Source organism: Gambusia affinis, linkage group LG18, assembly GCF_019740435.1.
Source record: "Gambusia affinis linkage group LG18, SWU_Gaff_1.0, whole genome shotgun sequence".
NCBI lineage: Eukaryota > Metazoa > Chordata > Actinopteri > Cyprinodontiformes > Poeciliidae > Gambusia > Gambusia affinis.
In genome coordinates, this window is record NC_057885.1 from 7,613,453 (window position 1) to 7,638,074 (window position 24,622).

The window sequence follows — 24,622 nt, forward strand, 5'->3', positions numbered from 1 at the left end:
TAGACGGCGTTCTGTCCGAGCCTTGAGGTAGAAATGTGGAACATGTCCAGGCCAACGGAGACTTGGAGAGTACTTCGTTTCAAACAAGAGCCAGTGAAGTGGTTCCACATCTGCTCTGGAGCCGATATAGATAAATCGTCTTTTTTCTTTTTCTTTCTCCACAGTGGTCCTCCACATGATGCTTCAGCACACTAGAATGACTCTGAAATTATATTTTAGATGTGGTAGAAATTATATTTTAGATGTGGTAGTTACAGTGACTTAATGGCATGGCTGTGAAAGAGCAAGCCAGTTCTTCGAAGGTAGTGGAGCTGAACCAGATATGAATAGATTTAATAGTGTGACACTCTGTATTCTTGGATTTTATTTCCCAGCCCTAACCATGTAGAGCACTGTTGTTAAGCTAAACCACTGCAGAGCACTTAGTGCTGATAAAGCACATTGGTAAAATTAACAAGATTACTTGCCTAACAAAGTATTCAATTCAATCTTATTGGAGAATGTAAATGCATGTCATCAAAATTACTTCTGAAATGAATAAATAACGTGTTTGAAAGCAAGTGAAAGTACCTTGAAGTTTTTTTTGGTGGGTGTTGGTATACAAGTGGTGGCACTGATGGGGGCACTGTGTTGCAGTTCCTCAAGGTAGGATTGGGGTGGACAACCATGGTATTTTCTTAGAACATTCTTTGGTGATGGTGTTATACTATATGCCGTAGCTGAAAAAGGGGGGCGGTTATGCAATGCGTTTGAGATTAAACTTTACAGATGAATATCACTACAGAGCCCTAACATTTGAAATCTAGAGTGAGTGAATATCTATGGTGCAACGTAACATCCCGGCAGGGTGAATGGGTAAAAAAAACCCAGAGTGCCTGTGTTGCTAAACTAGCATGCTCTTATTGTTGCTGCTGTTGGGGTTTGGTGAATTATATGGCATTAAAAATAAGATTTCATGAAAAAAAAAAAAAAAACACTTCAGTGACTGTAGACCAGGGCCTCTTTTAGATACCCTGTTCTGTAAAGCATAGAAATAAAACTAAAACATTTTCTTCAACCAAGTTGCATGATTGAGTATAAAGTATAAATGATGGGTTCAAGAATAATGAGAAATTTTGTACGCAACGGCAACTAGATCTGTATGGTTCAATGAAGCACTTAAAAGAAAGTGAGAGAAATGGCGATATATCATAACATAAATTAAATATGAGTTTAACAAAGTCACCATATAAGTCACACATGTGCTCTTATGTTACAAAATTACATAAGTCCTGCTGAAATGTTGCAGCAAATACCCCATATTTTATATTGCTTACTCTCATTCTATGCTATGCAGATTCTCAGTCTGTGCTGATGAAAAATATATTTCTATAAGCTTAGCAGACAATAGTAACATGTAGTTTCTGATTAATTCATTAATAATTATTTAATGTCTTGGGTGCGCTCCTAAAGCACTTAAAGATGGTCCTTTCTATCAAAATAAAAGCATCATTAGGACTGTGCTGGACTTTTTCCAGAACTTTCTTTACTTTTTAAAAATAAAATTGCTTTAAAAACTGCGGGGGCTGTTTCGGTAAATCAAACCTCTGTTAAACGGGGTCAGATTTTGATCAAGTCTTGCTCCCTGACAGCTGTGGTTTGTGTGTAAAGGTAAAACAATGCGGTCATGGTGGTGCACAACCAAACTGGACTAGGACAAAAACAAAAATAAAACGTGTACAGGTTTCGAATGACTCATGTGGCCGCATCCCTGGCCCAGCAGACAGACTCATTCACCAGCAAGATGCAGCAACTCCCTGGAGGGCTGCAGCCTACACACTATTAGCCTCATCACCTTCTGGGCTCAGAACCACACGCGGAAACGTTTCGCTGCAGCACCATGTGCGCACTCCTCAAAATGTTTAAATATAGACGTTCATCCTTAATCCCATTGTCCTCAGCACCCATCCAGCTTCACATCGCAACTGCTTCCTTCACACTTTGATCGGATTCAGAAGCTAAACGGTTGATTGCGTAAGAGAGAGTAGAAATGAGGAAGAAGAAGGCGGGGGGAGGAGGAGGAGGAGGAGGAAGTGGAACAATCCCAGGCTGGATTTAGACGAGTTAAACAGCAGCTTGTGTGTACATATTTGGTTCTACCTTCTCGCATACCTGTGGCCTCGTGTGTATGGTTGCGTTGTGTTTGTGTGCGTCTCTGTTTGCACAAGGGCTGGTTTCATTCAGCGGGGCCTCGTCACGACTCATTCTTCTTACGTGAGTCACCACACTTCAGTAGAAGTCTGTTACAGTAGATTCTGGTGATTTAGTTCAAGCAGGCACTGTTTGGACTGTGGACACAAATAATTTGCCTGTGGACTCTCTGACCTCCCCGACCCCATTAGGACATGAGTTTCCCTTCCTGGCGCATCCCCGTTCCATGTAAACAGGCCCGTGGCTGTTTTGTCTACTCTAATTTGTTAGCGGGGATTATTTTTAGCCCTCCACGATAAGATCTAGACTGCCTTTTCATTCAGCTGAAGTATTGTTAACCAAGACAGGGAATCTCATAACTTCTAGGCTTGTGGGCCCGCTTTGAAAGCAGAGAGAAATTTTCTCTGCCAAGATCAATAATTCCTGTGCTGGTGGTTGTTCATTGACTCCGCGTACACAGTGGCAGGTCCAAAGAGAGTTGAGCAGTAACTGTTTGAGCTTCCCGTTTTATTATCTAACGTGATGTCAGCAGGCTTCACAGGGTACACTCATGTTTACGTATATCTTGGACCTTTTTTTTTCTTTTCTTATCTGAAGGGAGCAGAGATGAAAGAATCCCAAACCGAGCCAGATCAGATTTTTAGGACAGATGTTGGACTTCAGCTTAGATGTAAAATTTATTGCCGCTTTCAAGGATAAAATGATTATAGAAAAAATATTTCATTAGAACAAGTAGCAGAACATAAAAAATGTAGAAAATGTGTTGAGGTACGTCCTTTTAACAAGACTCTCATAAAGTGAGTCGACCTCAGCCTCATGGTGTTGCCATTGGCAGTTTTTCTACCAAAGCGGTTCCAGTTGTAAATTGGTATTGCTTGATTAACAACGGTTCTTTTCGTTGCCATGGCCACTTCTCTGGCTTTAACACCAATAAACTCACAAATAAAGCACATCAGGAGCAAGGGACTTATGGACTATTATATTATTGCTGTGTATTTTGGCATACCTTCTCAATGAGTTTAAGCTCTGTCCTTTAACCTTTCTCCAGAAGCTAAAAATCCAAAAACATATGAAGGATGAAAAATTTAGATTGGACTTTCATATCGACGCAATACTGCGGCTCCAGTTTGGCTGTCGAGTTGTAGAAGCCAAACTGATTCTTTTGTAGAACCAGTTTTACAACCAACTCTGGCTAAGTACCAGACCTGTTATGGAGGAAAAACCCCATCAGAGCTGCCATGGACGCTGTAACAGAATCAATTTGACCAGTGGATGTTAAGTGATAAGTAATGATGTCACTTGCTGGTTCAATGCAGGAAACGTTGAGTGACTTGTAAGCAGTTGACTAGGCCTAATTTTTGAGACAATATCAACAATTCAGGTTGCTCAACATAGTTGAAAAGCAATCTGCCCCCTCCTTTTAGACATACTTTGCTTTAATTTAGTGTTTAATGCTACTAGCTGAATTCGGTCATAAGCTCCCCAAGGACATTAAGGTACACACAAGTTGCCTAGGTGTGCATTCGCTGATAACTGACATAGGATGAGGGGTTGAAGTTGGGCTATCACCGTTACTCCCCTAAAGGTACCCACAGTAATGTGTGGAGGTCCACGCATCCTGGAGGTGGACTCAAAACAGACGTCCACCGGACATTTCCTCATAACGGTGCATTTTTACGACCACGTATTTTGTGTCGCACAATAAACTGCTCGGTGTTGAAAGGTGTTCACGTCGGACTGTTTTGTAAGGTTGAGAGTCGATGCAACCAGTGGCAAGGATGCGAATCAGCCAGACTGCCACTTTTTTCTAGGCGCCCAACTAGTTCATCAAACTTGCTAGAATCCATTCTGGTTGTGGGAAATGGAGGAATTTGTCACGGGACACGTAAACAATCTGTACGCTCAAGTTGGAAATCTCTACCGTCTTCGGACAGTGTGCGCGGAGTCCGTGCGGCTGACAAAATACACGCAATACGACTGAGTACGTTGGAACCTTTAATCACCAAGAGAGTGAATAAAAGTTCCCTCTCTGGGAGTGATTGTGTCAAGATCAAGTCGGTGTCGAGTAAGGAGCAGAAAGAACAGCACGCCATGGTGTGACGTCATCTTTGCTTCGAATGCAAATGACTGGGCAAAAAGTTAGAGCAAAATATTTTGTCACGCTTTATTTAAATTTTTTAAAGAGAAATCAGAATTAGATCAGTCGGTATCGGCAGGTTAGACCTTGAAGACAAGCAGGCATCCTAAACGTAAACCAGTCATAGATTTCAGATTGAGTGCCTCAGTTTATCTTCAGTTCACTGAGCACTGAAATGGTCTGCTCTGGCAAGGCCTTGGCTTCTCCTCATCACAACCTCTGACAGGTGACGTTAGTTACTATGGTAGCTACCAATTTGTGCAGTTTTGAAACAGAGTTAGGCTGAGAGGCAGATTTGGTCAAAATTTAGATGCTGGTAGCACTGCTGTATGTATAGCTATTTTTCACAGCTGAAGCTAGGAGAGGCATCTTCACGCATCAATAATGTATGAGGTTGTTCTCCAATATGCTAACATGAATTATTTTACAAGCAGAGCCGACCTGTTTCTCCTTCTCTCCCAGCCTCTTCACCCCGAGGACTCGGTACATCTTGTTTTTGTCTCCCGCTTTGGCTCCCCTTCTATTCTCAGACCCCTTTTCTCAAAAAATCTGAATCTTCTCTCAGAAGTGTGTCTTCTCCTCCTTTGCTGAATAATCTGGGGCTCAGCGGGTTTCTGAGTCTCCCTATGTGTTTCCCTTCCACATCTCTGTGCTCCTTTATAGATTTTCTCCTTTTTAAGCACATCCATGCGTACTGCGTGCGCGCCCAGCGCCTCTGCCTTTGTGTGCTATGCTAAGGGAGAAAACACAGATTCTTGTTAGATAGGATGGGGATTTTGATGAGGAAGAGAACTGTCGGCACACAAGAACAGGCAGAAAATCCGAACTTGTGAAGTCTTGAGTTTTCTCTTTTAAATATTTCTAACTCTTCTCGTTTTTTTGTTTTTTTTTAATTGTATCTGTGACCATCTCTAAGCTTCTCCATCCTCAGTGGGGTTCGTCCTGCCACACTAATCTTGTAGTATTCAAAGCACATTAGCAATTTGACAGTCATTTAACAAGCAACAATACAGAGCCTACAGCCATGTAAGTGTCTTAGTAAAGCTCGATCTGGGCAGAGTCGTGATCTGAGCTAAATGTTAACATCACCATGGCAACTTGCTCTAAAAACATGCAGAATTTAAGCGGGTAAGATTCTCGTTCATTGCTACCACGCCGCTCTTGAGCACCTTGACATTTGCTAATTAGCTTCGAGCATAAAAACTTCAATAGGTTCTTTTATTTCTGCATTTTTCTAGTGAAGGACATTCATATCACTGTTTACTGGACACAGATGGCTTGGAGGGGATGACGGGTTGTTGGTGTCTATCCATACATACAGAAAAAAGGTCGATGTAAATGAAAGACATGCTTTTCACCAGAATGGTAAACAGTAGCTGAGAAATCTCAGAGCTTCGTCACCGGAGGCCAAGCCGTTGGCAGGGTTCAATAATGAAGCAGCTGTATTTCTTTTAGTTGCAGCCTCATATTCTGAGTTTACTTTGAAAATATCTTTCGGTGTTATCATGGGGTGTAGGGGGAGTGTAGGGGGAGATTTACAGCAATAAACTATGATTGATGATGTTGACAAACCTCAACTAGTCAAACGCGAATTAAAATTCATGCAGATATGCTCCTTTCATATATCCAAGAAAGGAGATATGCTCCTTTCTTAGATCATATCTCGGATATCAAAAAGAAAATGCAGTTTGGAAGGATCAATGCTACTCGACAAGCTAGTGAACCAGAAGTGATCCGCGCTACTGAACCGCCATCTTGATAAGCGTAGATGAACCATGGCTTCCAGACAAACAAAAAGAAATATATGTTGACGAAGATATATCAACAAAATCACTGTTGTTGGGATCGACCCAAGACAGAGAATGTGGCTTGTTCATTGTTGTCATAGCAACTCCATAGCACCTGTCATAAAGGTTAGTTACGGATACCTACCAAGATGGCTGCCAACTATAAAGTTCACACAAGTGTGACGTCACATATAAACTATGTATTGGCTGGCGTATGCTGAGGAGCCAATCCAAGAGCAGCTCTTATTGCCCTTGTTGCTGATTGGCTGTAGAGCAGAGGTGAGGAAGACAATAGATGTTAGCTTTTGCTGTAGTGCTAAGACTGTTTCCATTGTTCATATCAATGCATATTTGGCGTTTGAACTATTAAAATAGATAGTTATAGATGTTTTTAAAGGGATTCTCAAGTACTCTCGGATTTCAACTATTAGTGGCCAGCTGTGTCCCCCACGAATGTCCCCACTGTGATATGATTGGGATTTTCACCATTTGTTTCTAGATAAAGGTATCTTTTTCTATTTGTACATTAAATCATCATTGATGCGATTTCTTAAATTTAAATATTTGCTTTAATGCAGTTTGGCTCATGCTAACTCGCTATGGCTATATATCATAATTATCCCATGTCTAGTTTTCAGTTGCTTGTCTCGACTTAGTCGATTCATTTTTTAAGGCAGCTGTACCGAAGATTGGTATACGCACTTAAATTTTAAAGCTAAAACTTTTTGTTTGTTTTTATTGAGTTTTTTTTTTCATCTTTATTTTACATCACCTCTTCTGTAAATCTATACAGCGTATCCCCTTACGTTTCATCACTCCTGTCGATTATTGAGCGGTGTCAACCCCGAGGTAAAGCAAACATTTTTTTGTTCACCCAGCCTTTATAGCAACCTCCACTCCAGTCGTCCCTGTTGTATTTAATTTTAAATTATCGTCCGCTTGTGAAATCGGTTTCTTCCACCCCCCCTCTCTCTCAGACAGCACCTATGTAGACACAAGAAAAGGACAGGAACAAAATCCCATTCTTTCTGCCTTTTTAAACAGTCCCAGAGGCCTTGGAACAGTCAGTGCAGCTGATTTCCAACAAACATGCCCGCAAGCATTATTTTGTGCTTATAATCACACACACACACACACGCACGCACACACACACGGTCCTCACATCCTCCAACCAGTCAGTGAGGGCTAGTTTCCTGCCAGATTTGCAACTGGCAAATGCGCAATTCTCAAATCATCTTAAGTCAGCTGGACGCGGTCCGCCTTAAAGTTTAAGACTGGGTTTCTGGAAGCCCGAGGCCAGCGATCCCATCACTGTGGACGACCGCCAAGACCCATTCCACAGTGCTCTGCTGGTCGGAGAAGTGAGGAGGACGATGTAGCGAAGATGCTCTCATGAGATGAAATGCGAGTCGGTCATTAATCTTCGGAGACAGAGTCCAGGCTACGTCTTAAATCATTTCAGTCTAAAGTTCAAGTCAGGCCTGTTGCCGGTTTGATTTCTAAACGATATTTAAAATCTCACTGCAACTAAAATAGGAGTTGTATTCTTCAAATGATTGCAGAATTTTACAAATTTTCCTCATCAACTACAGTACTGTGCAGTGGCGGAGCTAGAGGGGTGGCAGGGGTGGCATTTGCCACCCCCAACAGAGCCCTTGCCACCCCTACTGCCACCCCACTGGAAATGGTAATTTTAAAATATAATACTTTTGAGATCGGCAAAGATTTGCCAGGAAAACTGTAATTTCCGACTGTCCCTGAAGGCAGCCCGATGCAGTAGCAGCTCACTGACGTTGTTCATTGGTTAAGCCAGTTTTCCTGGCAAATCTTTGCCACCCTATATATGGACCCCTCTGATAAAGCCTTGCTCACCCTTTGGCCACCCCTTGAAAAAAGGTCTAGCTCCGCCACTGGTACTGTGGTTTTGAGGTGCTGTGAGAAAAGATGGAAGATGAAACGCTGCAGTCTGGCTTATGAAGAATGTACACTTTAGCTGTCTTTCAGCGAGGTTTCATCTGGCTAAACATCTCAGTATCATGAAAGATTTATATATTTGCAGAGACTCGCAGACAGTATTTACACTGTTATTGCCTCACTAATTTTCCCCCTAAAAACTTGAGGTGCTTTGAGAAAACAACCGACTCTAATTAAACAATCTTCAGCGTGGCTAGTGCTGACCTGGGTCCGGCCACATGGAAACGCCCATATATCAACGGTGACTTTTTGTGCTGAAGTCAACACTTTTTTGATTTGAAAGTTGTTATGGAGAGGCGAAGACTGAAAGTTGACTATTTTCGGCGTTTGAAAAGAAGTCGGAAATGTAAGGAGCTATTTCAAAGGAAGCAATTTTCTCAGCCCCCATGTGGGCTTTTCATTCAGGCGGCTACTTTTAAGCGGGGATTGATGCCTTAGCAGATAACAGGAACACTGCGCTAAGGCATTGCATTAATGCTCTGTTTTCTCCTTTCTTTCATGGAAAATGCTGATGGTCGGAATTTCCGCATCTTTAAAGGTCTTAAATAGTCTTAAATTGATCTAATACCAGGGCCTTAAAACATCTTAAATTAAAGAAAAATAAATATGCTTGTCACAAGTCTCACATTTCTTAGTGGTAGGACTCTTCAGTCTCATATATTCTATATAGTTATTTTTTTCTAATGGGACTTTTATATCAGGCAAAGGTTTGAGTTGTGCGCAAACGTCTTCACTCACTGCATTCTGTGACTCAAAGGCTTCTGGTAACGAGCTGCTAATAAGCTAGCAAGCAAACAAACAAGACATTGGTAGGCTTTCTTGCTAGCTACCTAGCTAGCAAAGACAAAAGCCATTAGCAGGCAGCATATGGCTCATTAGCAGTTAGCATATGACTCTCTAGCTAGCTCTCCAGCAATACGCCATGTGAGAAGCACAAAGCTGCTACCTAGAGTCACAAAAATAGCCTAGTAATGTCTATTTTGGTCCTCTGCATTTCTTTTTGCAGCTCATAGTATAGCTCTTAAATTTAACTCACAAAAAAAGTTTTAAATTGGAGTTTGTGAAACCTCCAGAAATCCTGGACTGAATCTTAGTTGTTAAAGAAATTTCTACAGCAATAGCTGTTTTCTCTTAACAGTGCCATCACTAATAGTTAAGTTAAAAGTCTGATATAAGTAGATGAAATTGGCTACAAATCTCTGATCAGTACGTCTTTGCTAAAACATTCTTAAATGGAAAAATAGTCCATTATCATTTCAACTGAAAAAAAAAAACAACCTATATGTTCAATAAATTCTCTGTTTAGAAGTGGGAAAAATCTGTCTGCAGTGGCAAATAGTGTAATTTAGGTCTACTGCTGGTTTGAGAGGAGATGCTAGAAAACACAGCCAAAGTACTGAGATAAACATTGTCGGGAAAATAGGATGTAAAACGCTTCCATCACCTGTTCACTGACATCAGATCTGTCAAAGCAAACAAGGCTTAGTTTAAAACTGGCTCTGGAGGGACGGAAGCAGCGGAGAGACATTTATATAAACAAGGGTTCTAGAGACTATGAATGATTGATCACTGCAAATTCTCATCTCAGTTGTATTCAGCAATGCTTTTGTTTCTTTACCCCCTCAACCCAAATCATAAATAAATGAATGTGCAGCTGTTTGAGTTTGGTTTGGTTTAACAAATCTCAGGTGCTCACTTTGCTTAAAGACGTCTTCCTGTCTTGTCCTTCAACGTTTCAGCGTTTCATCCAGTACCTGGCCTCCAGAAACACTCTGTTCAACCTCAGCAACTTCTTGGATAAGGGAGCTCTGCAAGGTAAGAGCCTTCATTTTTGCACAAGTGTCACAACTCCGTGCAATTATGCCTCATGTTTTCACAAATGGGATGGATAAACGTCCAAAAGGGTATAAAGACAAAAAAAGGATGAGGTTGGCTTAAAACTATATAATCTTTCAGGTTACGACATGTCAACCTTCATCAGACGATACAGTCGCTACCTGAACGAAAAGGCCATGTCCTACAGGCTGGTGGCTGTGGATTTCACCAAGATGAAGAGAGGGTATGTTTAAAATTAGCTTAATAATTTACGTTGTGATGAATAATATTTTATGTATTTATGGTTTTGTGTTGTAGGTAGCGCTGGGCAATATGACTTAAAATTAAAATAATTTTTTTTTTTGCGTACCAGATCCAATTTAATGGATTTCTTCCCCCCACCTCCTCTATATTTTCTAAAAAGTAATTACAAACAACAGGAAATAATTTCAAAAAGTGGTTTTTATTTCAATCATCCCTTCGTTGAGTTGTACGATTGATTCTCTACAATTTAATTAAACAATTAAAAGGCTACAAAACCTTTTAATTTTTTAATTAGGAGAATAAAGTTGTAATATTAGAAGAATAAAGATGGAATTTTAACAGAAGAACGTCTTAAAATTACACAATTAAAACTTGTTTTAATGAGAGAGTCATTGGCTCAGTTGTTTCAAAGTTCTGCTGCCAATAATTTGATGTTGATGTATTAAAGATTAAATATTTACTTATCTGTAAAACCGATACCAAATTATATCTTCATAAGATGATCAACATTCCTCCTTTAAATTTTTGGGAGTTTTTTGTGTTGGAGTTCTCGTAAGATTACCACTAAATTCTGTTAAAATTAGAAATTTATTCCTATTATTTTAACCTTATTGCCATACGACTCTATTCTTGTAATATAATGGCTTCATTCTCATAAGAAAACGAAAACAAAAACGCTGGCTGGGCCTTTTTTGACCCCAGTTCAACGTCCTAATAAACAGCATCTGTAAAACATGCTTGTCAAACAAGATGGCCGCCGTGGAAGTGCAGACATCCCTCTGAACTATGTAAACCCAAGGAGTGCATTGGTGGATAAAAAAAATCCAGATTTTCCAAAAAGTTAACCTTCGAAGACCAAAAAAATTTATTAATTCATAAAATTGATGTATCGTCCACACATAGTTACAGGTGCAGGACTTTGATGAGTGCGGCGAAGGGCTCAGAGTGTCCGCCATTAAACGGGAAGTAAACAGAGCTAAGTTTGTGTTCTGCTGAAATGACTTTGAAACGAGGCCACCAAACTTTGACGCCGAGTCCTAATCTTAATCATTGCTAACGATCTCGGAGCCAGGAAGCGAACCTCCTCTTTTCCTCCAAGCTCTGAAAGACACCCACTGTATGCGAGTTAATAAAAGCTGGAGGAAGCTGCGGTTTAAAAATAAGTGGCTGCGTGTTTCTACAAGGTCATATAGAGACCTGTGTCAGACTTTGAAGCCAAGTCTTGTTATTTTTTCTTTTTACCATAACTCGCGTTACCAGACGTTGGTTTCGAGCTTTTCGCCACCGTCAGCAACAAGATTAGAGCGAAAACTCTGGTTTACCGTCTCGCATTTCTACCAACGTCTGCGTAGGTTTCCTCCTCAAGCTCTCGGCTGTAACCGTGTGCTTCCTGTTTGTTTTGTCAGCGTCGACGGCGTGATGCGCACCATGAACGCAGAGAAGCTCATCAAGACTCTGCCCATCATCCAGAACCAGCTGGACGCCCTGCTGGACTTTCAGGTATCTGCTGATTGAATTAGCCAGAACCGGAAACGAGAACTTTGAGATCTATGGACGTAGTGGTCACGTTTTAGGGTGTGTGTAGAGGTTCATGTTATCTGGTGAAAGATCTTTCTGTGTTTCTGAAATCGTCCTTCCATGATCAGTCTGGTGATGGCTCCTTCATCTTCTCTCTCTCTCCTCCTCCCTGCAGGCCAATCCTAACGAGCTGACCAACGGAGTGATCAACTCGGCCTTCATGCTGCTCTTCAAAGACTCCATAAGGCTCTTTGCTGCGTACAATGAAGGAGTCATCAACCTGTTGGGTAGCACTCGTCCCTTTCATACAAACATTTCACGCTAATGGAAATTGTCACAGTAGTTTGTCAAATTATCAGCTATCAATCCTTCCGGAGGTTTTGGATCTTTCTAACATGGAACGATGGAAAGTTCAGCCTGTCGAAAAGTAGCCCAGTCATGTTGACGTTATGGTTCCCAGTTAGATTTTTTTGAAAGATTTTCAGGGTTTCGTCATCTGCGCTTCATAATCTGGAGAAATCTCTGCAGTCCTCCCACATGTTGACCTCAGAAATCTGCCTTCAGGCAGCGCTGTGTGAAAAGTAGCCCAAATTTCTGTAGTATATGTTCTATATCTGGGGGGCACTTTCCAGAAAAGCTGCTACACATTAAGAGTTAAACTGATTCAGTGTAAATAAAGTTTAGAAATAAAAACAGGGATATAACTAACAATCGTTTTAGTAAACAATGATTCTGTTGATTAATCGATAGAATGACAATTCTCCCAGATAAGATAATTAAATGTAGAATAATTAATCAACAAAAAACAGTAATCCTAATTAATTGACAAAATGATTGTTGGGCAAAAATTGGCACATTCCACAGATTTTTCACGTATGCCTTTTTTTATACAATGTTAGAAATAGATTTAAAGATGCAAATAAATAATTCAATTCCTTTTTTAATGAAAGAAATATTAATTTTATTGCCTAAAATGCAACAGCAAAGCATTCCTTTAGTGATCGCTTCATCAAAGGATGCATCTGTAGCTAAATAAATACTTCTGCCATCAACATGTGAAAATCTTGACCTGATTGACTTAACACCAGTAAAGTCCAAGGCGGATCTGGTTGTTATTATTTTTGGATTAACCAATTACTACTCGGATAGGAAAAGATGCTTAAAAGGACATTTTTCAGAACCACCTGAGGAGTTGTGGATAGAACTTTTTTTTCTGCCTTAATGCAAAATATATACATATAGTTGCTTAGAGTGTGTTAACGGTAATTACATTAATTACCGTTAACGTAATTACTGTTCTTTCAGCAAATGGGCCTCTTTTTTTGACCTTGTATACTTTAGTTAACGATTAATCGATTACTAAATTAGTAGGCGATCATTTAAAAAAATCGATTACTCACGATTAATCGTTTCCACCTTTAATCGTATCTGAAATCCTTTGAGCTTTTAAAAGATAGAACGAGGTAAACTAAAGAAACTTTCTCTCTGTTGGACGGGTGATGTGTTCAAACCAAACATATTCATTCTTTCTAAACTTTTTTTCCACATTTTCTTAGTTACAACTACAAACTTTGACGTCTTTTTGGGGGGAGATTTCGCTTGATAAACCTACAGACTGTAACAAAGAGGCTCACGAAAGGGAAGCTGATCTCAGCTGATGGGGAAGATGGATGGAGGCTGCAAAAGGCTCACCTAAACATCCAGCCAGATACAGTTGCAATTTAATGATCTGGATCAAAGCATATTCATGGTTAAGATTTTCTTTCTTGAAGGGGGAAAAAAAAAAAGGGAATCGTTCAGCCCTTTTCCTCCTACCTCACAATTATATGCTACATTCTGTCGAGCATGTAGCATATAATTGTACATTCTCGACAGAATTTGGGTTTTATTTGTCACATAAAATCCAAATAAACGATGTTAAAGTTTGCGGATGTAGCATAAGTACGACTGCTTTTGCAAGGCAATGTAGCGTTCAGTGGTGCAATGGGTTATTGTAATGACACCTTTAGCACGGGAGGATATGTAATTTAGGGTAACTGGCCATGTGTTCAGTCATGCAGATGCTGCTATGTAAACACCAGCACACGCGCACAGAAGCTCTTAACGTTTTTGTCTCTTCCTCATGTAAAAACGTTTTCATTTTTGCTCAGTTTTAATCTGTCTCGACTGTCTGTGTTTGTTTGTTTGTTTGTTTTTTTGTTTTTTCTCCTGTAGAGAAATACTTTGACATGAAGAAGAACCAGTGTAAAGACGCCCTGGACATCTACAAGAAATTTCTTTGCAGGATGACAAAGCTGTCGGAGTTCCTCAAAGTGGCTGAGGTACACGAGCTCACAGAGAGGGACGCACAGACTCTCTTTTTCTGATACAGATTTAGCGTCAGCTGATAGTGAGCCGATACACAAAAACACACACAAGAATACAAGAATACACACACACTTATTTGCTAACTCTGCCCAGCACAGCACACTTGCATGTACCGATAGCTTCCGAAGCTTGATCGAACATGTAAAAGCAACTTTAATTTGGCTCAGTTAGTGCAATTAGAAGAATGACCACCAATGTGAAATAAATAACAAACTTAAAACTGACAAAAACAATAAGCTGACTATCTTGGTCGAACATGTAAAAACTAAACTTCAATAAGCCTTCTTTTAAATGGTTCACCTTCTGAACCATTTGAGTGCTAAATATAATATAAAATAAACAAGAAAGCATAAAAATAGGCCGAATAAATCTCCTATGGATCGGGCACATTGTCACCAAGACTCGTTCAATTTTTTTTAATATCCAGACCAATACGGATATTAATACCGGATTGATGCAAATCTGTTAAAACAGGTTCACTTTTCAGGGTTTTTGGGTTGTTTTTTTAGACTCTTAATTCTAAATCACTGTCTGTAAATCTCCTAGTTACACCGTGTTCCAAATTATTATGCAAATTGGATTTAAGTGTCATAAAGATTACATTTTTTGATGTGCTAATTAAATTTATAGATGGTATTGTGTGTCAGGTATCTTTGAATCACTATAATTAATTTCAGAGACCTGGTTGATTAGTTTGTCTGGTGAGCTCAATTAAAGGAAATCTACTTAAGAAGGATGTTCCACATTATTAAACAGGCCACATGTTTCAAGCAATATGGGAAAGAGAAAGGATATCTGCTGACGGAAATCATCAGATAGTGTTGTGCCGTAAGACAAGGTATGAAAACATTTAACAAAAACTGAAGCGTTGTTGTACTGTGAAGAGATTTGTGGCTGATTCAGAACAAAGATGGTTTGTACAGATAAAGGCATAATAAAAAAGGTTTCTTATAGACAAATTCATCAAATTAAGACAGCAGCTGTTAAAATGCCCTTTCAAAGCAGGAAACAGTTATTTGAAACTGCTGGTGCCTCTGGAACCTCAAGGTGGAGGATCCTCCAGAGGCTTGTGGTGCCTTGTGGGCCACAACTAACCAGAGCTCACAAGCAGAAACGGCCGCAGTGGGCCCAGCAGTACATGAAGATTACTAATGACTGCTGTGCAACCCTGGATGGTCCAGATGGACGCAGTAGTGGATTGGTGGTGAATGGTCACCACGTTCCAACACAGCTAGCATGGAGGAGGTGGAGTCATGCTGTGGGCGGAAATCATGAGGAGACAATTATTGGTTGGCCCCTTCAGAGTCCATGAAGGTGTGAAAATGACCTCAGCAAAGTTTATGGACTTTCTGACTGATCACTTTCTGTCATGGTTCAAAAAGACGAGCCGAACCTTCAGTAGCAAAATCATCTTCATGCATGACGATGCACCATCTCATGCTGCAAGGAATCCCACTGTGTCATTGGCTGCTATGGGCAGAAAAGGGGAGAAACTCATGGTGTGATCACCATCCTCCTCTGACCTCTGACCTCAACCCTATTGAGAACCTTTGGAGTTTCCTCCAGCAGAAGATCTGAGGGTCTAATGCAGTTCATATCAAACTGCAGCTCTGGGAAGGTTTTTTAACATCCTGCAAAGAAATTCAAGCAGAAATTTTCCACAAACTCACAAGTTCAATGGATCAAGAATTGACCGGGTGATACCAAAGAAGAGGTTCTATGTTAACATGGAACTCAAGATGTTTTTGATTGAAACAGCTTTTGATTTTAGTACATGTGACCACTTCTGCACATTCAAAGAATGACCATTTGCAGATCTTTATAATCCATAAAATGTTTAGAAAATCTGAAGTGGATAATAATTTGGAACATTTTGAGTGTTTTATTTTTGAAAAAGCTACTGTTCCCATGGGGAGCTTTGTTCAGTAAAATTTGATTTATACTGTGATAGTTCATGACTTGAAACTTATACTGACCATCATTTGCAGTGACCATTTAAGAAAACCTGAGAAAAATCACTGACATAATAATTAGGAACACGGTGTAAATGTAGATTCATAGAAACCAGCTCTCCTAATCCAGATGTTCTCAAACGTTACTTTAATGTGTTAATTTTCACACGGCGGCTGCAGTTCTGCTCACTCAGCGTTGCTGAACCAAGCTTTCCCCGACTTACTCCTCTGCCCCCACATTTAATACACACACATACACGCACACTCACACATAAATATATATATATATATAAACCAAAAATAACCATAAGATGGAGGACGTGGTTAGGCGCTCTGTTGGCTCCCTCCACCTAATCCGCTCCTCTGCCTCGCTCCTCTTTTCTCCTGACAAAGATGGATACCCGAGTGGCTCTCCTTCCCCTGGCCCCCACAGATCATCCCTCTCTCCCTCTACCTCTCTCTGCTGTGCCCTGTTTCGTCTCCGTCTTTTAAACAGACGGCGGAGGAAGCCGACGTGCATTTCAGACACGGAATGGGGAAACGTTCCCACTTAAACGTCTTCGTCTTTTTAGGATTACATTTTAAGGACTTCCCCAGACGGCTACAGACTTTAAAAAGGAAAGGGAATAAATAATGAGTTGCTTTGTTTTAAGATTTAACGTCTCCAGTGCGAAGGAGCAAATTTTAATCTACAATACGTTTTTTTCCCCCCTCAATAACTGTGTTTTTATCTGATGCAATGACTTACAAATAGTAAAGCATCAGCCGATGGTACAGTGACCATTTTGTGTAGGTTTCATATACGCAAATTGACAGCATGATGGGAAATGAAGTCGCTACGGATAAATAAGAAATACATTTCCGTGGAGGAGTTATGATGAATTACAATTCTCACAACACAACACAACGCGTGTCTTAAAATGCCACGTCTACCGATTAGCGTTCTCTTAAACCGGATAATTATGGAGAAAGAAAAATATTTTACGTTTAACACATTAAGAGATTACAACGCGGATTTCTAATAGGAAAATAAGCACACTTAGATTTAAATTATGAATTTAAATTTGTGCAACTCTTTATACAAAAATAATAATAAAAAAGCAAAGCATATATACATATCCAACTAGTTCAAAAGAAAATAAATTTGAGAATTACAACAACCCACTTTATCAAGGTGCTAGAAGCATTTCAACACAACGCCACCAAAGGGATCAGTATTAATTTCTAGAACAGATGTCAATTTTGCCAGTAAGCATATATGTTTTGGATTCTGTTTTGTGAGAATGTAGCTTGTCAGAATGCAGAATTTTAACTCTGGTCCAACTCTGAGTTATTGGCATTAATTAAGTCCTCGCTGTAAAAACGTTAGATATTAAATATGTTTCTTAAAGTTGAGTACATGTTACAATACCTGAATAGTAAACAAAGAAAAACCCATTTTTGCTCAACATGTAGCTATTCCTTAAGAGCCAAAGAGACTATCTGCTGGACAAAGAGGGAAAGGAAAAGGAAATGTGAAAGTCAAAGTAATGGATTGTGGGGAGGGATTAGTTACAGTTCATTTAATGTGTCTGTAGAGCTGTGTCACTGCGGGTCACCCGAGTTCATCAAGCAGAGTTCTAGCAGGATACACGAAGCAGACAGCTGTGCACCGTCAAGCTCCCGGCACTCAAAAGACATCCATAACTCTCGTGGCTATAAGGAGCTCAGCTCCACGTCCCTATTGGTCTTTCCAAAAACATCTGCAGAGTTTGGCCTCCTCGGCTCGGTACGCACCGAAAGGAAAAGGCTAGCTTTACACGTTCTCAACAAAATATTTGCCGAATTAGGGTCACAATATTGCAAAAAGACATTTATTACCAGAACCCATACCATATTTATCTCAGATTTACCACTTCAGTTTAGTGTTAAAATGATGTATTTTCTCATAAAAATGCAAATATGATTTAAATGAAATTTGACTTTGTAATTGAACACCTTTGAATTGAGCCTTTGTCTCTTTAAGTAGCTCCCGCTCTTTCTGAAACTGCGCCTTTATCAATGTCTTTATCAGTGTTGCTCTGAGAAGTAGCTCATATAATGAGCTCGGCTGATGTTTCCTACTTGCTGCTGGCTAGTTTGAAGGAGCCGAGTGCAGGAGCAGAGGGGGGAGGGCTGTTCTGTAATGCGGAAGCTTGGAAACTGCAGCCAGGAGGAGGAGCTTTGTCTCGAAGGCGGAGCTAGGGCCATCCAGGCATTTTGCCCTGCTGAATTGTGGCCATGGAGATTAAAGGATTTCTCAAACATGCCTGAAAGAATCAAAGCAACATGTTTAAGATGTGGGAATAACATTATAACATGATGCAAAGTTTAAAAAAAAAAAAGAAAAATTGATTTTACATAACACTCCCCCTTTAAACAAAGTGTTTCCTGAATCTTCTCAAGCATTGTTTTTACTTCATGCTGAATTATCTCATATGAAAGCCAACTGGCTGGTAACGAGAAGGACATGACGTTGTTTATCTGTGTCCCAACAAGTCGAAGTGTCGCGTCCCGTCGACGTGAATTCCTGGATTTCGGTGTCACTTTAAGTGTTCCCTCATCATGCCTGCTCCGCCTTCAAGAGTTGGACATGTTTTCTCATCGTTCAGTCACTGCCGCCATTTCCTGTTGATGTCACACGCGTTTGCTTGTTTGTTTCTGTTGTTTTTTTTTGTTCACACATTGCCACTGCATGAGGTAATGATTCCCCTATGTTTTTTTTGTTTTCTTCTCCATTTTATCCCCCCACCTATACTTCCCTCCCTATTTTTTCTTTTCTTTTTGTTTTGACGACAGCAAGTTGGAATAGATCAGGGTGACATCCCAGATCTCTCACAGGTCAGTGTACATGCCACCTTCCACCTCTCTATTCAACTCCTGCTCTTGTTTTCTGTCTTTCCCTTCCTTTTTGTTTTCATATTTTCAGCAATATATGTGGCTTCCTTTTTTTCCCCACTAACTCACCTTTTCTTTTTAACCTGCATTCCCTCTCAACCAACTCTTTTGTTCACCTTCCCGCCCATGTTTTCTCTTTGTTTTTACTTTGTTTAACCGGCCATGTTTGAAGGCCTCTCTGTTGGATCTGCCTGAATATCCTTTCCTGCTTTCTCTCTCCTCCTAATTTCTTATTTTAGATCCAGGTTGAGGTGTGCTAGTTTGGCCCCACGCCATGGGCAGAATTGATAAAAAGACTTGTTTCTTTGTTGTTGTTTTTTTTAAACCTGGGGCAAATGAAACCAGTGAGGCTGGCCTTGAAATTAGAAAAACAAAGATAATGAACAGAAGAAAAGGTTTTGTAAAAAAAAAAAAAAAAGGAAGGAAGAAAATGCATCTCTGCTATTTGTTTGTTCTTTTAATCCTCAAATTGTTTTAATTTGCTTTTTATCCAGCTGTGAAAGTGTTTATCAAAGCTCCTTGAAGCAGGATTTATTTTTTTTATGCCTTTTATGTTGTATTTGTTTGCCTCACTTTGATTTTTTTTCTTGGTCAGATTCTCTCAGATTATGATAAATATTTGGTACTAAAACTTGCTTTAATCATCTTTATTTAAAAGTCCTTGGCTTTATGTGCTAGTTACATAAAAGAGCCGCAACCAGAGATTGATTTGTGTTATTCATTGATCGTTGGTTGATTTAAATCATTCACTGAAAACTTTGCTCTAAGGGCCTCATTAAATTCCTTTGTTGTCAGCCAGCAATTTAAAAATCATACATTTAGTATTATAACGATGTCTGAAAACAAAAGCTTCCTATTTTTAAAGTTGCTGTAACTACAGGAAGTTTGACCTTCACATGCACGTCCGAGTACTGGTTAGGTAACTTCATATTACTTTTAAATGTTAACATTTTCATCAAAGTCACACTCGGATCTCTTCATTGCGTTCTGTGGTTAAGGCTACAGTTAGCTAGCTGCTAACATACCCCTTTTTGCTAGGTAGCTTTTTTGTGTCTTTTTTGGTTAGGCGGAAATTTTTTGCCAATAGCCTGTAGGAAATCCATTTATATACGTCTTAAATTCCATTTATAACTGTCTTAAAACTTCTTAAATGCGAATTGGTAAAACCTGCAGAAACCCTGATGTGCTAATTATTAACTTTGTATTCTTAGAGTCAGAAGCCAGCTCGGTTTATTGGTAAAAACATTAAACATGAGAGGTTGAGTTTATATTAACCTTATTGAAAGGGGAAGAAATTTTAAAGAACTCTATTATTTTTCTGACTTCTTTGTGTATTGCTATCATTATCACAACAGCTTATTCATTCGTAGCCTTTCGATTCTTTTATTTTTCTGTCCGAGAATCAGAAATCTCTTTGTACATGGCAGATCTCAGTGAAACGTGTCTTTGACCACACATTTCCAAAGAGAAAAAAACTGGTTAATGTGTACAGAGGAGAGTCAGTTTGTCTGAGGTCAGAGTTGAATTATCCTGTATTTGCAGTCAATAACGAGTGTTTTTCCCTCCCCTCCCACTCTGTTGCAGAAGACTAAAGGATCATACATTGTAGGTGGTGGGTTGCAAACTGTACCGCTAAACCACTCCAACCTTCATAAAGGAAAATTCCGCCTTTAACCTTGGCCCTATTTTTCCCAATTTTAGTTTTTAATGGGGTCAAAAATCAACATTGTGCAAGAATCCTATGGCCAGTTTGTCTGATTATTGCTTTACCATCATTTTACAGGCTAGTGGGCAAAGTCTTTGCCTTTTGACTGTTATTGATTTTGGGATTTTTACACAACTTAAAGTAAACATTAAGAAGCAGCTTTGTTAATTGGTGTTTGTTTCCAGATTTAAAACTTAAAGCCTGTCGGTTCTGGTCGTGTTGTATCAGTGATGATGATGAAACCACGTAGAACGGTTTGTGTTGTTCCTCAGTTGTGAAAAGGATTGTTTTTATGGAGGGTTTTTTTTAACTCAAGGGAAGCTGAGAGGCCAGTTTTTCCAGTTTGGGTTTCTACTTCCCGTTATTTTGGGGACGTTAATCATCGTGTCTAAGATAACCGTATGTGTTGTGGCTGTGGCTTCCTCAACAGCTGAGAATCTGTAATGAGAAGGGTTTTGCTGAGAGCGCTAACCAGTTCAGGAATCCCTTCAGTTCTGCTTCCTATCTTTTCTCTGCTTAGTTTGTAAAGGGTTCCTTCTCAGCCTGGGAAGGCCTGGAGTTTGATTTAAGCCTGGAGAACTATGGAAATGTCAACTGGAGTAAACAAAAGTACGAGAGTTTACAGAGACAGTCTACCCACATTGTTCAAAGCATCCATCTCTATTCCATCCATCTGTCCATCCTGACTAATCCATCCATCTCTAATTTATCCGTCAATACTTTCTCCATCTATAATTCATCCATCCATTTGTTGTCCATCCAGATGTAGGTCATGCATTCTTTGTATTTCATCCATCCATCCATCCATCCATCCAACCATATTTTTATTTCCTACATCTTTCTTCCAGCCATCCTTTCGTCCATCTGTCGTTGTTCATCTACTTATCCACCCATCTTTCTTTTGAACTCCGTCCGTCCCTCTCTCCTTAAGGCAAGACCAACATAGAAACGTCTACCATAGATGGGAAGTGATGGTGGAAAATGAAGCTTTGTCGTAATTGGATACACAGTAACCCTGGATTTTGTTCTTCACTGATTTCTCTCGGCTTCTCCCCGTTTCCATGGGCTTTTCTAAACACAATGTTTGACCAAATTACCGGCTGTAAACTAGAGGAATAAAACATTTAGGTGTCTCACTAGGCAGAGTATGCATTTTGCAGTCTTAAAGTTGTGAGTCTGATTCCAGGTTTCACTTTACCCTAAATACAGATCCCAATAATGGTGTATGAATGTGTGCACATGCATGATTGTGCTCTGTATAAATCCAGTCCCTTTAGCATTCTGATGAGTCTTGATACTTACTCACCAAAAGATGAGAAACAGTAGCGCCCAGGTGAAAATCCAGTGGAATTTTCCTTTAAGAACATGCATGAGGATCATAGTTTCTCTACTCGATTGTGCAAGCATACATACAACAGCTTGAGCATTTACAGGCATGACGATCCCCCCCCTTTTTTTTTTCTCTGTCTTTCTCTACTGTACAATGGCCGACTCAGTTAATACGTGTGTGTTGGCATCAGGTGGATTGCTTGTAGCTGTCTCTCACACACACACACGAACACACATGCACGCACCCACTCCGGCAGGTGTGACACAGACGGCAAAAGGCCATGGAAGCTCATGAATAGGAAATGAGCCTTCACTCCTGCTCCCCTCCGTCTTCATCTGCATGAAGAAGTCTCTACAGAAAGAGGGTTGTTTTTCTTTTTTCCCCCCTTGTCACTCATCTAAATTCCATCCTCCTCCTTACATGGTGTTCATATCGTGTTTGTCATGCACGACAGCGCTGCTTCACTGTGCTTGACAAGAATAGTGAATGGCCTGGTTATTACGGCGCTGTTATTGTCGGGTTTTTTTTCTGTGCTGACTTTTATCCATGCCTTCCAAAAGTTAAGCACACAACACTGGCTAAGCATTGGTCAGTGTCTGGTGAGATGATTTATATATATATGAGGATTTTAAAGGATATTTTCCGTTATGCATTGATGAAGCAAACTGAATTTTACCCGAAAGTATGCGTATGTTTTATTTAGGTCGATTTAAATCAGTATTCCTGAGATTTAAAGGGCTAAGAGACGGATACATAAATAAAACTGAACTATTTATTTTCTTTTTCAGTGATATATCACACTTCAGTAATATGTTACGGAATATGTTACAGAAATCTGAAATCGCCATTGTATAAATCAAGGATGTGTGACCTTTATAACTTAAACAACCATTTTTACTCTCCATCCGGCCAAACAAAAACTCATTTAGAGACATTAATGTTGCACAACATTCTGAAAAATGACAGGTTGTAATTTTAGATAAATATCTACTGAAGGAAATGTTATTTGAAGTACCGTACATATAGTCCAACCCTAATGGCAACAAAATTGGTTTTAAAAGCATATTACTTGTACTTTCACTGTTACTCTTTGTGAAAATTCAGTTCAGATATTGCAGGAATTAACTGGAAAAATTTAGTCTGTTATTGGATCTAAATTTAGACATATTAGCTTTTTCTTTTTTAAATTATTTTTAGCCATACTTATTAAAGCTGCACTACATTATCATGCCACCGTTATGACAGTTTGGTATGAGACAGATGATGTGTAAAAAAATAAAAAAATAAAAAATTTAGCTCCTCTGCCAGTGCTTATAGTGCCAATTAGAAACAACCAATCAGAACCAGGGGGCGGGTCTTGGCACAATCGATCACTATGTGCGATTCAGGTTGGTTAGCAAACTATCACAATGTGGTGAGACTTTTAACAAATGCGTAGAAAACATATCCTTTTATAAAAATTACATACTGCACCTTTAAGAGCCATTGTGGAAGGTCCAAAGAACAACTCGTGGCTCTGGACCCCTGGTGACTATTAAACCAGCTAAAATTAGTTTGTTTTTGTCTATGCAAATCAAAATGGCACCAAGTAAACTTGCTGTTATTCAGTGGATTTTACTCTCGTATTTCTGCTTCACTATCAATTTAACTGTTGCTCTTAAATAAAAAATATTAAGGTGAATTTGTGTTCAAGTACTATGATATTTTTACTTGAGATAAAATTAGTAAAAAAAAAAAAAAAAACCCCACCATACTATCAAGTGAACTTTTGTTTATTTTTACCTATTCAGACCAGTTGACCTCTTATAGCTCAGGCCACTGTCTCTTTAACAACCGGGCGACGTTTTTGGCAGGCTCCCATCACCTCGCCAGCCAGAGGCCTCTGAGCACTTTATGCATTTGCGTGCAGGTCCACATCGCTGCCAGCAACATTCTTGTGGACGGAGAGGCAGACATGACGTTGTCATATTTGCACAGTGGGAGAATTTCCCTTGTACGTTTTCTTTTTTTTTTTTTTTTTTTTTCAGCGAAACCTGAACCCAGCTCCTGCTGCCTTTCTTTCCCAACACAGTGAATTAGTTTTTTTCTTCTGGTTTCTCTCTTTTTGTCTTTTGACTGCTAATGAAGCACCTAACAACCACAGGGTAGTTTGCCTACCAGCGTGAGCTCTCCACCTGAATCTTATCCAGAGCTCCATAGCAACAATTCTCGGTAAACCCGTTCTCCGGCTGATTTTGATTGAGTCGTGTGCAGTGATGGGAGCTGTTTAGATTCCCCTCACTGCATCTGCTGGGGATTTTTTTTTTTTCTTTCTTGACAGGCAATTAGATGAAGTGAGGGAATGCTAGTTTCCAAGTACAACAGGTGAAAAGAGTGAGCATATTGAAACTAAATGCAGATCAATCAACAAAAACGGAAGCAAAACAGAGCGGAAGAAACGGTGTGCTGTAGGTATCACCGCCTTCTGCTCATGTGAAGTAAAGAGAAGGATAATGAAAACCCTACTACTCCCTCCTTTTACTCCCCACCTTTTTCCTCACTCTTTGTTTCTCTACCTCCTCCTTTGTTCTCCTGCTAACAATGTGAGTGTTTGCTGCATGTTGCCATGGCTATTCTTGGAGCCTGATGCACTCCGTTACCTTCCTGAGAGGCCGACTAACTCTGGGT

At 39.8% G+C, this 24,622-nt stretch overlaps 1 protein-coding gene across 4 annotated transcripts in view; it reads left to right on the forward strand.

Annotated features, from left to right (window-relative positions):
* si:ch211-200p22.4 (phosphatidylinositol-binding clathrin assembly protein) overlaps positions 1-24,622 on the forward strand; it is a 97,801-nt gene that overhangs the window by 39,865 nt on the left and 33,314 nt on the right. For all 4 annotated transcript variants that reach the window (XM_044096982.1, XM_044096984.1, XM_044096983.1 and 1 more), the window contains exons 3-8: positions 9,828-9,903; positions 10,045-10,147; positions 11,574-11,667; positions 11,861-11,972; positions 13,900-14,006; positions 18,822-18,863. In XM_044096982.1, coding sequence (XP_043952917.1) covers positions 9,828-9,903; positions 10,045-10,147; positions 11,574-11,667; positions 11,861-11,972; positions 13,900-14,006; positions 18,822-18,863 — 534 coding nt within the window. The remainder of the gene's footprint in view (positions 1-9,827; positions 9,904-10,044; positions 10,148-11,573; positions 11,668-11,860; positions 11,973-13,899; positions 14,007-18,821; positions 18,864-24,622) is intronic.